The sequence below is a fragment of the Carex rostrata genome, chromosome 13 (genome assembly GCF_964058835.1).
Source record: "Carex rostrata chromosome 13, lpCarRost1.2, whole genome shotgun sequence".
In the NCBI taxonomy this organism is placed as follows: domain Eukaryota; kingdom Viridiplantae; phylum Streptophyta; class Magnoliopsida; order Poales; family Cyperaceae; genus Carex; species Carex rostrata.
Window position 1 is genome coordinate 5,952,588 of NC_135930.1, and position 15,945 is coordinate 5,968,532.

At 33.8% G+C, this 15,945-nt stretch overlaps 1 protein-coding gene across 1 annotated transcript; it reads left to right on the forward strand.

Annotated features, from left to right (window-relative positions):
- Positions 1–8,744: 8,744 nt before the first annotated feature.
- Positions 8,745–12,790, forward strand: LOC144564035 (signal peptide peptidase 1-like). The gene is made up of 8 exons (XM_078313528.1): positions 8,745–8,915; positions 9,254–9,339; positions 9,518–9,645; positions 9,867–9,917; positions 10,222–10,308; positions 10,409–10,472; positions 11,558–11,694; positions 12,554–12,790. Exons 1-8 carry the CDS (start codon positions 8,746–8,748, stop codon positions 12,683–12,685), a joined length of 855 nt encoding a protein of 284 aa, XP_078169654.1. The 5' UTR covers position 8,745; the 3' UTR covers positions 12,686–12,790.
- Positions 12,791–15,945: the final 3,155 nt, after the last annotated feature.

Consider the following 15,945-nt stretch of genomic DNA (forward strand, 5'->3'; position numbering starts at 1 on the left):
AATGAACCTAATAAGGATTCAACTTAGAGCAATATAAATGCACAGAAGTACGTACATTGCTTCACTGAATAAAATATGTGTGTCATGTGTTTAATTATACTCAACTTCAAGTATGTTTGTATATTTCAAATTTATTTTCAAGAAAAAAGTCTTCAGCCGCCATACCATGTGCCGATTCGTGTATTTGTAGAAGACTGAAATGAAGATCTTCTAGGGTTGACATGCATAATTCACATGTGTGTGTTGTTTCGAGGACCTGTATTTTGGCTTCTTTTTTTTTCAAATATATCATAAAATAATAAAATTTCTCTAAAGGTTGTGTAGAGATGGGCTAACTTGCTTTGTGAATTAAAGATGGTGTTTAATTTACTTTTCATTTATATCTTTATTTTTAAAGTTCAAATAGTCGATTCGAATCTTTTAAGAGGTTTTTCATATTAAAATGTGTTTGGAAACCAAATTTTACATTTTCTGAAATTTTTTTAATATTTTTTCATAATTTTTGAAAACCATAACTTTTCATTAAATAAAAAAATAATAAAAAAATTCAGGAAAAACAATGATTTTCAAAAGTTATGAAAAATAGTATAAAGTTTCAAAAAAATATAAAATTTGATCTCCAAACACATTTTAATATGAATAACATATTGGAAAGTTCGAACATTTTAATTTGATCTCCATGGCAGGAGAAGAAGAGAGGATATTTTAGTCATTAATTATTTGAAGTGGCAAAATTATAAATTAACGATTTGGAGTGACATTTTTATAATTTCAAATTTTGGGATGACATTTTTATAATTTAAAGGTTTTGAAGTGGCAAATAATCAATTTTCCCTTCTATTTTATTCTGGACGGTTAATTTTGAATGAGATGTAACATTTAAGATTGGAAGCAAATGAGAGTAGAGAAATTTTTTAATATACCCATTCCTTACTTTAATCATTTAAAATTATAGTTAAATATTAATTATAATATAAAATGACAGTTTAATCCTTCATGTGCTCTTCTCCTTCCCTTCTCTTTCCTTGCACTTTCCCTTCTTACCCGGTTCTTCCTTGAATTCACATCCTTTCCAATACCTGATAAGGGAATCTTTTACCATTACTAGATCTGGACTATTCTTTTTAACTTGGCACGAATCTCAAAGCCCAAAACACAGCCCCCTATGGTGACCCGAATCCTAAACCGGTTGAGATTTAATCTCAAACCGTAAAGTGAGGTGATCCTCTGCAATACTTGAGGGAATACAGATTCTTCTTGTTTTTTTTTGAGGGAATACGGATTCTTCTTGCTTACCTTCACTAGTCTGTCTTATAATACATATAGGCACAAGTAGATAATTAAGTAGACACTGCATTTCATAGGAAAATGAATTAACGTGCATAGTTTTTCAAGATGCTTTTTCTTAAATCAAATTAAATTGACCACCACACGTTCCTTTCATTTCAAAAGGGAGTGCAAGATGAATTTTTTTTCCAGAGGCAACTGTTATCTTTAACAGCATACTCCTATCGAATAATAAATAAGAAAAATAATTGTCACCTAAAGTAAATTGGGCATATGGACATTAATTAAACTAAGCAAATAGAACAGTTTAATATCACTAGTAGAAGAGCAGGATGAAGCAAGGGAGTATAATTTAAAAGAGAAGAAGAAATCAGGACTTCAATTGTATACTTAAGTTTCAAATATAAAAGGGGATGCTAAAACTTCCCTTCCATAGAAAGAAAAGGTGGAGGAGAGACAGAGGCAGTAAAGGAATCTCGAGGAGAGAAGATACAACTGGATGGGAGAGAGCACGAACAGGGTTCACATCAGAATGTAGAGAAAGGAACAACTGTCAGTGAGTCTTCAAATACTGAGTTAACTCGGAAGGAAGAAAATAAATAAAGAAAGGTTGGAGAAAAGAAGTGCTAATGCAAGGTCTGTACTAGTGGTACCAACTGAAGGTTCTGAAGAGATAAATAACAACAATTCTGAGAAAGGTAAAGGGTTGGGTCAGAATTTTGAGCTAGGGGTAAAAATGTCATTTTCATTGTTTATTATTATTCTTTTTTATTTTTAAGTGATTCAAGTAACAAGTGGGTATATTTATAATAGGGTAAATTTCGCTGGAGGTCACTAAACTTTGTTATTTGTCATGAATTGGTCACTCAAGTTTGATCTGTCCATTTTAAGTCATCCAACTTTGTTATTTGTCCCAATTAAGTTCCTCTATAATTTTTCATCCAAAAATTTAACGGAATATGCTAATTCCGTTAGTATTTTGGATGGAATATGCTAATTCCGTTAATATTTTGGAGGGAATGAGTATATTCCGTTAATTTTTTGGACGGAATAGGAATATTTCATTAAATTTTTGGATGAAAAAGTATAGAGAGAATTGATTGGAACAAATAAGAAAATTGAGTAACTTAAAATGGACAAATCAAACTTGAGTGACCAATTCGTAATAAATAACAAAGTTTAGTGACCTCCAGCGAAATTTACCCTTTATAATATAAGTGAATTTACATGAGAAAATAACTAATTTTAAGATTTTAATAGGGATATATCTAATTGATGAAGTTATGATGGGTATATATCTAAATTTCTCTTAAGTTTAATTATGCTAAGGCTGAACGTATAATAAATTAGTCCCTTTAGATGCTACAAATTATAAGAGTATTTTAATTCTTCACCTCTAAGCTGTAATGCATGCAACTTGGAATGTGCTTTTTGAGTCTTCTCCATTAATAAAATAAATTTTGTTATGATGCAATCTGTAGAGCTTAATTTAATTATAATTAGCTAGATTAACAAGCTGGCAACGGATTTATGCATTTAATTTAATTATATAATTACTAGGTTCGATTGCAATCAGGGAGCTATTATACAAGATTCCATCCTAGAAAACGCAACGGACTAAAATATTATTCTTACATTGTTTTATATTATTTGAGAAGCTTCTCGTATACATCGTAGAAAACGAAGTTTAATGGATATCATATTAACTTTTTGAGTCCAATTAATAAGTTCTAAAACTGTGTTTATGAAAATTGACTTCAACGCATACTCACATTAAAGTAAAGCATATAGATTTTAAAGTAGATTGGACGGTTCTGAAGTCTATTGAATCTAAAGTAGATCTGATGTCCATCAAACGCCCTCCGTAGTATACCTCGTATATTAATGTTGATGTACGTTGCTCCCACTACGTCATCATCATTTTCTATTGTTACATTATCAGTTTATCACTATTATTATTTATGTTAGTTTTTAATTTTTTTATTAAGGAAAATAATACGCAAGTTTATGTGTACATAATTTTGGACATAGTTATTGTGTGAGAGTTCATATAATCATATGTGCTATAAAAATTTCGAACACAACTATATGTCTATATGGGACGCTTATTTGAGCCATTTATTAATTCAAATCTAATGATATCTGAATGAACTAATTATATCGTATATTACAATTCTAATGACATCACAACTATAACACCAGATTGAAACTTAGTTGTGAACTTCTGATGTTGTACATAATTAAGTAGGATTATGTTGCTCCAATGCTTTTATTCTTCTCAAATAGGGATATAAAAAAAATTTATGTTTTAGTCGGATATGCCACGTCACGATACGATTTCAACATGACATCATACGGCATATGTGTCAATCACGTATTGTGACTCGTTTGTCTTATGATGAGTCCATACAAATGTCATAACTATCATTTAAAAAAATAGTACGACACAACACGTGTGATTATAACGTGACTAATATATCGTAATTGTGTGACTATTCTTTTCAATTTTATTCACAATACAACATGTAAAAGTTTAATTTATTCACACGACATATAATTCAAGTCACAACGTGACTGATTATAACACGGCACAAATTTAGCCCCTAACATGACAGTTTTATGAAATAGAGTCTGGTTAAGCACCATACGGCCCAAATTTGGAGGCTAGTCTAGTTGTATTGGTCCAAGTTATATCGAGCCCATAATTGTCCAGTGACCCCAGTTTGATTTTGTTAAGCGGTCGTACATAATCGCCTCCATTTCTAACGAAAGCTGTAGATCTCCGTGCCACTGAATCTGGTTTTGATCCTACGACCATCCCAATCGGTGAGGCTAATTTGAATCTGACACCGTCTGATTCAAAAGCGACGATTCTTAATAAACCAAAGCTCTTAGTTTCACTAGCTACATATATAAAACACAGAAAAGGAAACAGAGAATTGAGTGAACATATTTTCGGAAACAGAAAAGGAAACAGAAAATTTTGAATGTAATATTGACAGCATGCTTGACTGTTTATGTCGGATGCTATCGTTATGTCAAAGGACACTCATGCAGTGAGTTATTTTCATTCAATACTTGTTTAAGTGGCTCTTGTCGAATCGTTGGAGAACTAATCTGTTGGGACCAAGTGGCAGAAATAGTATGTTTCGGATCAAAATATGATATATACTTGGTTTTAGTGATCAATGGAAGAAGCATACATGAGTGTCATTTCAACAGCTTAATTTGAGAGATGGAAATTCAAAATTACAAGCTATGTTAACTTTATGTTATACTAAATGGTTAAAAAATAATGCTCAACCAGGAAACTATATATGTCAAATGAGCATGCAATGAGGTTTCCTTTGGTGGGAAGTGCGATGCTTCTCCTATTTAAGTTCGTCTCAAAAGATCTGGTTAATGCAGTTCTTACATGCTACTTCTTTGTTCTCGGCATTGTTGCTCTCTCGTAATTAAGCACTTCTCTCTTCTTTTTTTAAGGGCAAATATTTTCCAATATTTTGTACTTATATTCAGGAAGCACCCAACTTTACTCATACTTGTGAATAGCACTAGTCCGTTATTCGTTTGAACAAAAATTTTACATTTGTATAGCAGAGTTACCTGCAAAATTGTCAATTTGAATGCTGCATTACTATCATTATACTTCTATTTGTCACGCGCTACTTGCAATAACTAAATCAAATTGAAAATGCTGGGTGATGTGAGAAGAAACCCTTTATTTTAGCATTTGTGACGAATCAGTCTATACTATGAATTAATTCTGTTTCTATTTATCACTAAGGGCGACAATGTTGCCTTCCCTAAAGCGCTTCTTCCCCAAAGACTGGAATGAGAACCAAATCACTTAATTTGCAGGCCCCTATATTTCGTTGTAAGTCTCTTTTGTGTATACTACGTGTACAATTTATTTTTGAAACACATTCTACAAAAGCTTTGTGTTTAATATGCTTGCAAACAGGTAGATTATGGTGACTTAACTTACAAAACTGCCAGATGATGTAAAGCAAGTCGCTTATAATAGTTTATTGTAATGTAGCGCTTTCGGTGGAATTCACCAAGTCTCAGTTAGTGACAGCGATACCTGGTACATTCTTCTGTGTATGGTATGCGTTGAGAAAGCATTGGCTTGCCAACAATATATTGGGGATTGCCTTCTGCATTAGGTACCACATTCCTTCTTAAGTTCATCAGTATCATTTCGAGATATTAATATCAGGGGCAGAGCTAGACTTTCAAGCTATGGGGGTCAAACACGAATGGGGGTCAATCATATAAAATTTGTATGCTGCGTATGGGGGGTCAATAAACTATACATAAATTCATGCATAAGTACATAAATTTTGAAAAAGAATGGGGGTCAATTTACCCCTGTATGCAACATATGCATCCGCCACTGATTAATAAGGTACTGTTAAGTGATTGTTTTCCTGCTTTGGTGGTGTGTGTCTAAATTGCACTAGTGAGGTTAATTAACAGAATGCAGTGCTTGCTGTCAAGGCATATGGTAATCATAATTATTGTTGTACTGATATTGGCTAGTTTCTGTTTTAATTACCTAATTGTGCATCTATCTTGTCTTTTTTCAGGGAATTGAGATGCATACTTGGGTTCATTTAAGACTGGTGCAATCCTCCTGGTAATTCTTTGTTTCTATTTCTCAAATGTATTTATATATTTGCTTTTTGCTGGTAAGTAAAGTGATATCAATTGTTGATATTCTGGCAAAAATATCTTCATTTATCTCTCTCATGGTATCTTATTAACCCGTGCTAATTTTATGGAGCTCTGCTTATTTCACAAATAAGAGCCTCCTTTCACTTCTGATTTAGTTTTAATGCTTCCATGTCTTTGATTTTCATTTGATAGGCTGGACTGTTCTTCTATGACATATTCTGGGTCTTTTTTACCCCAGTTATGGTTAGTGTTGCTAAATCTTTTGATGCTCCAATCAAGGTACAGTTTGTCTCATTAACCCTTTTTCCTAAAATCATTTTCTGTTGTTTATCTTTATTGTTGATTTTTTTTTGAGAAAAAACTGATGTCTGAGCATCAGTTTGTTGTATTGATACCTTTGCAGGAGTCTGCAACTGCCGTTTACAGGATACAATTAAAGCTCACATCTGTGAGCCTTTCAAAAGTAAATAGAAATGAGAATGTAAATTGTAAAGTAAAGACAAGTAAACATATTAAGAAAATTAAGATTATATTGAGTTGTATTGTTTCCTCTGGTTGTTCCTCTTGCTGCTGAGTAGAAGGACCATTGTTCTATGATCTCCTGTGTCAGTTGTTGGAAATTTTTCCCGCTGTCCCTAAATGTTCTGTTGCACCGTTCTCTCCATAGTATGAATTGTGTTATAAGTATGATTGACCTTGTCCTTTTTGTGCTTGTTCCTTCTGTCAGAGCTTGTATTGGTTCCTGCGGCACAATGATCTGTAGGTCTGTTGCCACCTTGAGGTACACCTGTTTTGCCGTGATGCATGAGTTGAACAAATGTTCTACTGTTTCAAGTTGGTTGGTACACATGATGCATTTGTTAGTCAGGAATGCATGTCGGTAAATTTACCGACATGAATTTTTGAAGTCAATAATGTATGTCGGTAAATTTTCATGACTTTTGAAGGTGTTTTGACATGTTAATCAAAGGTGCAAATTTGGGCTCAGAAACACTCCTTCAGCAGTTCGAGTAATTTTTGAGAGTCGATATCTCACGATCTGTTTTGAGATTTTGTATGAAACTTCACAGTCTTATTCTATGAAGTCAAGAATGCATGTCGGTAAATTTTCATGATTTTTGAAGGTGTTTTGATATGTTAATCAGAGGTGCAAATTTGGGCTCAGAAGCACTCCTTCAGCTGTTCGGGCAATTTTTGAGAGCCGATATCTCACGATCTGTTTTGTGATTTTGTATGAAACTTCACAATCTTGTTCTATGAAGTCAAGAGTGCATGTCGGTAAATTTTCATGATTTTTGAAGGTATTTTGATATGTTAATCAGAGGTGCAAATTTGGGCTCAGAAGCACTCTTTCAACAGTTCGGGCAATTTTTGAGAGCCGATATCTCACGATCTGTTTTGTGATTTTGTATAAAACTTCACAGTCTTGTTCTATGAAGTCAAGAATGCATGTCGGTAAATGTTCATGATTTTTGAAGGTGTTTTGATATGTTAATCAGAGGTGCAAATTTGGACTCAGAAGCACTCTTTCAGTAGTTCAGGCAATTTTTGAGAGCCGATATCTCACGATCTGTTTTGAGATTTTGTATGAAACTTCACAGTCTTATTCTATGAAGTCAACAATGCATGTCGGTAAATTTTCATGATTTGTGAAGGTGTTTTGAAATGTTAACCAGAGGTGGAAAGTTGGGCTAAAAAAAAAAAAATTCCAAACCGTAAGGAAATCTTACGGTTTGAATTTTTAATCCAAACCGTAAAATTTCCTTACGGTTTGGGTAAAAATATAATTTTGCCAAACATCTGGTTATTTATAATAAAATATTAATAAATTTGGGTATTTTTAAAAAACTCGGATAATATACTAAAATATATTCATTTTTGTTAAAACTGTTAAAAGCGCAAAATAATAAAATGGACATCTCCAGTATATAGTAATGGACTGCTAGGAGTATCCTGCAAGGCATTTTTGTTTACTCTATAGTCAATCTATATATAGTCAAGTGTCAGCAGTCAACACGCCAGAAAACCAAAAATCATACTCCGCCAAGTCAAAAGGCCATTCAACGCAGTTGGGATTTGGGAGAGCTGACTCTTATGGGCCGGGGAAGCTCGTACCGAAATTAAATTGGTTGAATGGCTGAGTCAACCGATAATCGTTTTGCTAGAATAGCTTATTTCAAACAACCTCAACTTTTAAAATAAACAATAAAAAAAAAAACTTTTAAAATAGCTTAACTTTTTGGTAAAATAAAGAATAGCAAGTTATTATAGCTAACTACTTTTTAGTGTTAACCACAAGTAAAATAGTCTAACTCTTTTAACTTTTTTGCTATTAATTCTAGCTATTCTCACTACATTCGAACATTCTGAAAAAACGCTCTCCACTTTACTCGCTTCAAAATTGGATCGTCGCCAGCGGATTCCGGTCCGACTTAGCCAAGTCAATTCAAAATTGGCCAAACCAATAGAAAGACATGTGCTAATATGGCCAAACTTCCAGCTGGATATACTTGTCAAACCATAGAAAGGCATGTGCTAATATGGCCAAACTTCCAGCTGGATATACTTGAGTCAAACCATAGAAAGACGTGCATTTTTCTTTCCCAGCTGGATATATTTGAGTCTCACTCTATTGCACCCAACAAGGAAGGTCGACACAATTTTTTATTTAAATTTCCTTTTATTGTTGTGAAATAAAGCTAACGTATTTTATAAGATCAATAAAAGTCGAACTAAAGGACAGTGTTGTTTTAATTTGCTGGGAAGTGAATAAGTGCGATGCCAAATGAGACTATCTCAAATCAGCATGCAATGAGGTTTAATAAGTTTCGTTTGGTGGGTAGCGTGATGCTTCTATCTTTATCTCCCCTATTCAAGTTCGTCTCAAAAGATTTGGTTAATGCGGTTCTGACATGCTATTTCTTTGTTCTCGGCATTGTTGCTCTCTCGTAAGATTTTTCCTCTCTGCTTTATTTTAGGGGCAAATATTATATTCAGGAAACACCCAACTGGGCTCATATTTGCGGGGTGTTGCAAATAGCTCTAGTCAGTAATTCATTTGAACAAAAAAAATGACATTCTAAGCAGAATTACCTGCAAATTTGTCAATTTGAATGATGTATTCGTAATACATCGTTACACTTCTATTTGTCATGTGCTACTTGCAATAACGAACTCAAACTAGAAAAACTGAGTGATGTGTGAAGAAACCCTTGATATTAATTAGCACTTGTGACGAATCAGTCTATATACTATGAATTAATTCTGTTTCTATTTATCACAAAAGTGCGACAATGCTGCCTTACCTAAAGCGCTTCTTCCCCAAAGACTGGAATGAGAAGCAAATCACTTGGCAGGCCCCTATATTTCATTGTAAGTCTCTTTTGTGTGTACTATGTGTGAAATTTAGTTTCTGAAACACCTTAAATAGGTAAGGTTGGGTTGGCTGTACGCCTATATATATTTATATACCCATAGTGACTAAATTTACAAAACTGCCAGAGGATGTAAAGTAATTACTCACTTATAATAATAGTTTATTGTAATGTAGCGCTTTCGGTGGAATTCACCAAGTCTCAGTTAGTGGCAGCAATACCTGGTTTACTCTTCTGCGTATGGTATGCGTGGAGAAAGCATTGGCTTGCTAACAATATATTAGGCATTGCCTTCTGCATTCAGGTACCACTCATCAGTACCATTCCGGGATATTAATATGGTACTGTTAAGTGTTCGTTTTCCTGCTTCTTTGGTGGTGTGTGTTTAACCTGAAATAGTGAGGTTAATTAACAGAATGTAGTGATTGCTGTCAAGGCATATGGTAATCTTAGTTATTGTTGTACCAATATTGGTTAGTTTCTGTTTTAATTACCTAATTGTGCATCTTACTTTGTCTTTTTCAGGGAATTGAGATGCTATCCTTGGGTTCATTTCAAACTAGTGCTATTCTTCTGGTAATTCTTTGCTTCTATTTCTCAAATGTATCTCACGTATATACTTGCCTGTATGTTATCTCACATATATACTTGCCAGTATGTTAAGTGATATCACTCATTGATATATATTTTTGCCATAATATCCACCTTTAAATGTTCCGTAAGTATATTTTCGTTTCTTTCTCTCTCTCTCTCTCTCTCTCTCAGCATCTTATTGTGTTAGACACGCTTAATTTTTGGAGCTCTACTTATTTTAAAATAAGCTTCTTTCACTTCCGATTACAATTTTAATTCTTCCATGTCTTTGATTTTCATTTGATAGGCTGGACTGTTCTTCTATGACATCTTGTGGGTCTTTTTTACCCCAGTTATGGTTAGTGCTGCTAAATCTTTTGATGCTCCCATCAAGGTATATATTTTTTTCCATTAGCCCTGTTTCTTAAAATCTTTGTTCTGTTGTTTATCTTTATCTTATTGATGTTTTTTGTTTATGCATTTCTTTTTCCCAGCTTCTCTTTCCAACCTCAGATGCTAGCCGCCCCTTCTCTATGCTTGGTGGCATAATTATTCATGGTATGTTTATATTTCTTTCTTGAAATAAGCAAGTTATTAAACATGATAACAGTCTATTTGTCTCTGCTCTTTGTGGAAGAGACTTAATAAAATAGAAAACAAGTTATATATTAAGAAAGTCAGTTCAATCTTTGCCCCTCCAAAAAAGAGAGGCTATGTTGATGGTAGTATCTGCATGCTTTCTACTATATGTAATAAAGGGATGTCTCCCTATTTTGCCAGCACACTATGTTAGTGCCTTACTGGTATTTTGGCTTGGTTCAGTGGCACAGTTTATTTCATGCCTATTATGTTGCTTGGCAAGATTTTTGTTTCTGTTTGATGGGTTTAGGTTGGATGTAATTGTGTTTTGCCTAAGGTTAATGATGTCATTGAATAAGGCTGAAACCTTGATACTGCCCCTACAGGGGTTTCAGTGTCTAGTTGATGATGCCGGGTTTGCTACTGAGACCTATCATGGCAGTGGGTTTTCGTTGGATAGTTTTTCTTTTATGTCTTACTTTTTTTCTTTTCTTTGAACTTTGTATCTTGCATATTATTATAATGGAAGGGCTTCTACCTATTTTTTGAAAAAATTATATTAAGAAAGTCTAGCATCACTATTTGTTCACCAATAATGGAATCAAGAATAATGCAACAATATTATTTGAGCATTTTAGTTTGATAAATTTTTATTACTAGAAATTAGGTTAACTATTTATTGGTATTCTGCATATTAAAAGATTGCTGTTCTCTATTGTTTAGACATCACTACAACTTTTTGTTTCAAGTTCGGTCGAGCTTTCACTTCTGACTTTGGAGTTTGGACGTCAGGACTGTTAAACAAGTTCGGTGTGAAGATATCCCCTAGTTTATACATGCATATATAATATATTAATCTGTAAAGAAGGAATTAGATAATAGTGAATTGTGTCATTATTTGTTGTCAGTTTTATTATCATAATATAACTTAACTATAATGCATTAATGGTCTCCTTATTTTTCATTTTTGCATAATTTTTTAGTGGTCTCATTGTGTTTGCAAGAACTTTCTTCAGATTTCGTTTGTGGTACGTAGAACTGACAACCATCTCTTTATTTTGTAGGTATTTTTGCGGCATTAGTATTGCGTTTTGGTGTATCAAGAGGAAAAGAAAACCGCTATTTTAGAAGTGCTTTCTTGGGTTATACAGGGGGGCTTATACTGACTAATTTTGGGATGAATTGGTTACAAGCTGCACCGGTAATTTAATTTCGTGGTTATTTCCATGTGCACCTCCGCATATTATCTAAATAAAAATATCAAACGTGCCCGAAAATCTTTAGAGGAGTCACAACTAAAAAGGGGGCAGCAGGAGCAATTACCTAATTACCTCTACCTAGGGCTAATGTAACGAGGAGGTGCACTTATATTGAGAACTGATTAATTGTAATTAGTTAGATAACTAGGATGCACAGACCCTTCTTTTATAGTTTTATCCAATGAAATTTCAGGGCTAAAAGCCTCTGACTTTAAAAAAAAAAAAAATTTAAGAGAGCATCTCCTGCCAGTTAATGCAGGGGCGGACGGATGTACAAACAAAGGGGCACTAAGCACCCCTTCACCCCATCTCAATTTTCTAATTCCGCCCCTGAGTTAATGTATTATATCCTTTTTTTAAATATGTGTGCTTTGCTAGTTGCTCCTATGTCATCATCTATGTAGCGGTACCAGTCACTTGCTATGTTTATTTTGTTAATGAAATCGGTGGGTATATAACCCACTTTAGTCAATACATACATACATACATACATATATACTCACATATGTAGATATATAGATATATAGACACACACCTGCTGCCACTGCTGCTCTATACCTAGTTGAGGTGTCAACTGTCAACGGTAACTTGATTATTATTTGAAATGTGCATACTCAGGCAATTGTATGTACTTTCTCTATCATGGCACATATGACATAATTCACGTTTTTAGAGGCATAAAGAAATATTCTCAAATTATTGGATATCAATTTTCATATAACATATAATTTTAGATTTTAAAGGCATAAAGAAATATTTTCAAGTTATTGGATGTCAATTCTTTGCTTTCTTTTGTGTCAGCCGGCTCTGCTATACATTGTGGCTATTGCTCTTACCTATGTGGGAATGCAAATCTTATCAGATGGCGAAGTTGATGCGGTTTGTCTCTTGCCTTTTTATCTTTCTTTTTTGGTTTCTGTTAAAATTTCATAAATTTTGGTAAAACCTTGTACGCTAGGCAGTTCAACACTACCTGGCATCTTTTGGCAATTTGGTCCATAACTGGTCTTACCAGTGATTTTAAGGAATCACTCAGATCAATTTGGTTAACAGAATGATTTTCTTCCTTCTGATGAAATCACAGCCTTCGGAGAGACCGACTCCGATCCAAGCAAGGAATTAAAGATGATTGACAGAGGGTTTCGACAAGGACTTTCGCAATTAGTAGATTTTTAATAAAAAATGTGATTGATATAATGCCCTGACACCTTAATTTTGGACCTTTTGGTCCCTCTTCTGATGTATCAGCAGCTCTCACCAAAAATTTTACAGGATAGAATAAGAGAACATAAAAAGTCAGTTTAGTTCTTTAGACTTCTCTGAATGGTCAAAGGTTCAATTCTTGAGAATAACATTGAAAAGATGCTTGGGTGTATCAGATCCTTTAATAAAAATAAATATATATTGTTTTATGATCTCCTAATTAGTGGTGTTCATCAGTTCAAACTAGGTAAACAAAAGTTTTATTTCAGTTTGTTCGGTTTGTTCGGTTTGTTCAGTTCAAACCGAAATATATTAATCTTTTTATTTAAAATAATTGATTTATAACAAATCGAAGTATATTAAGAAATATATCTGGGTATTAAGAAATAAACCAAAATATTTAAAGCAATTGATTAAGAAATAAACCGAGATATTAAGAAATAAACCGGGACGGTCCGGACCAAATTCATAATATATAAAAGTTCGGTCGGTTTGGTTATTTCAGTTTTGAAAATTTTCAAACCAAACCGAACAAAAGTTATAATTTGGTTTTAAAAAGCAAACCAAATCTAACCATTAAACCGGAAAAACCGAACTGTTTTGTCCAAGCTAATTCGGTTCGGTTCAAAACGACTAAACCGGAGCCAATGAACACCCCTACTCCTAATTACTTCTTATTTCCATAGCCGCCTTCTCTTTTAGAATTAAGACATTTTATCTTCTTTGTGAGATTCCAGTTATTGTATTCGTTTTAATTTGGAAAAAGTAATTTTTTCAGTTCACCATATACTATTAAAATAAGAAATACCAAAATGTAAGTAATTAATCTTCTTTGCGAGATTCCAGTTATTGTCGTTATGATGTTTGGCAAAATCTTGGGAAATAAATCTGCTTTATTCCAATGGAATAACAAGTTCCTGTTATTCCAATCCCAATCATTAAAATTTGTTGAGATTCGTGCATGAAAAAGTTTATTCATTGAGGTCTGCACATGGAAATTAAACTTTGAATTATTGGGATTGGAATAACAGTAACTTATTCCATTTGGAATAACAGCAGATTTATTTCCAAAATCTTGTGCTATTGGAATCGTTTTGATTCAGAATTCATATCAGCTGAGGTAACATAAATTTTGAGTTTAGATCTAGACCGTCAGATCTGCTTGGCACGAATATTAAAGATGCCCTGTGCACTCCAGGTCAGGCCAGATTGGTCTGGATTATGATGGTACAGTCCGGATCCAAACCCATATATTCTGTTATCTCAGAGGATGCGGAATTGCGGACCTCTTAAGCTGCCGCGGTTTACTGATGACTTGATGTCAAAGTCAACGTCAACGGCCTTTGGAGTTAATTTTTTGTGTTTTCGAGCCGAAGCGGCCTTTGGAGCTTTGAGATTCGGTATGTCAACGTTTATGTTATCGTGACACTCCTAGAAATCCATGTGGCGTATCCTTAGTCCTTTGACACCGATCTGACACGGTCTGGTCCATAGCTGCTCCCTATGCACCGCGCCTGCTGTGGTCCACCCAGCTAGGATGCTGCTCCAGTGCTCCTGGTGCACCAAGCCTACTATGAACCGCGCCAAAAATTGATTTTTTCTTGCGCCAAGGAGGATTTGACTCGGGTTGCTGCTAAAACTGCCAAAGTCACTAACCACTAGAATACTTTACCTTTGATGTTATAATTTACTAGTGTTTATATTTAATGTATATTCAGAACTTTTGATATTTAATTATATAATATAATAGATAGGCGTGTCGTGTCCTTGATTTTTGAGAATTACCGTATCGCCGTACCCATGTCGTATCCGACACGATACTCGTACCCGTATCCATGCAACATAGGTCAACGTCGACATCAACTTCGGTAGTACCGCTACTGCATGGAGGGATGATTCCGTATCATCTGGAGTATCTCAATTTCTCAATGTTTCAGTTTATATAAAGCCGAGTCATTTTTTTTCTTTTGTGCCTATTCGAAATATAGGAGGCACATTATTGTTGTGCTTTGAGATTGTGCAGAAAGAATTTGAACAATCCAGATTTTTCACATATCAAATCAAAATTTGAGGTATCTCAGTAATGCAAATTAATGGAGGGATACAGTTAATTTAAGATGACTCGGAGGTGTAGAAACAACTGTTAATTTAATGGAGGGATACAATCCAGATAGCGAATGTCCTTTGGGTACTATGGAGGTGTAAAAACAACTGTGTATGGAGGGAAGGCTCCAAAGAGAGAAGAATTTTTAAAATTTCTGGAGGCAATGCAGAGGGAGGCAGGATTACTCAGAAATGCCTCTAACAAGAAGGGGTCTCAAGTAGAAGTGGTACCGGTACAAAACAGCCTACGGGCGTGATTCAAGCAAAAAAAAAAAAAAAAAAAAAACAGTTAATTTAAGATGAACGATTTTTTTTTTTTTTGGGTCTATTTAAAATTTACGGAGGCCTTTTGATTTTTGTGACAGATTAAAAAGGACAACTCGGATTTCAATTTATGAGGCAAGATAATCAGCTAGATCTGAATTTCTTGGACGGATGCGAGAATTAGAGGTGTTTATTGGTTCGGATCGGTTAAAATCAAAATAAAATTAGCAAATTAAAATTTTATCGGTTCAAAAAGAAACGACATAAATGAACTTATTAACCAAATTAAAACTGACAAAAACAAATCAAACTAAATTTCAATTTTGTTCGGTTGAACCAAAATTAAAAATAAACATTTTTTGTTTTTTTTTTCTTTTAGTTTTTTATAGGCTCAAAAGAATTATTTATTTCATGTATACATAATTGAATTATGGTTTAGTGATTTCTATAATTAAGAAAAAAAAACGTCCATAATTATTTTTTTATAGGCTCAAAAGAATTATACTTCTCTTTTTGGTCGGTTTGGACTGGTTTTAAAAGTTTTCAAACCAAACCGAATCAAACAATTAAGCTGATTTTAAAATATGAACCGAACTGATGCATTTAATAAAAAAAAATCATTT

Excerpts from the sequence above, each read along its gene's own strand:
- LOC144564035 (XM_078313528.1), top strand. The coding sequence starts at position 8,746 with ATGCCAAATGAGACTATCTCAAATCAGCATGCAATGAGGTTTAATAAG. Across the intron at positions 9,646-9,866 it reads GCATTGCCTTCTGCATTCAG|GGAATTGAGATGCTATCCTT; the intron begins GTACCACTCATC and ends TGTCTTTTTCAG. Across the intron at positions 11,695-12,553 it reads ATTGGTTACAAGCTGCACCG|CCGGCTCTGCTATACATTGT; the intron begins GTAATTTAATTT and ends CTTTTGTGTCAG.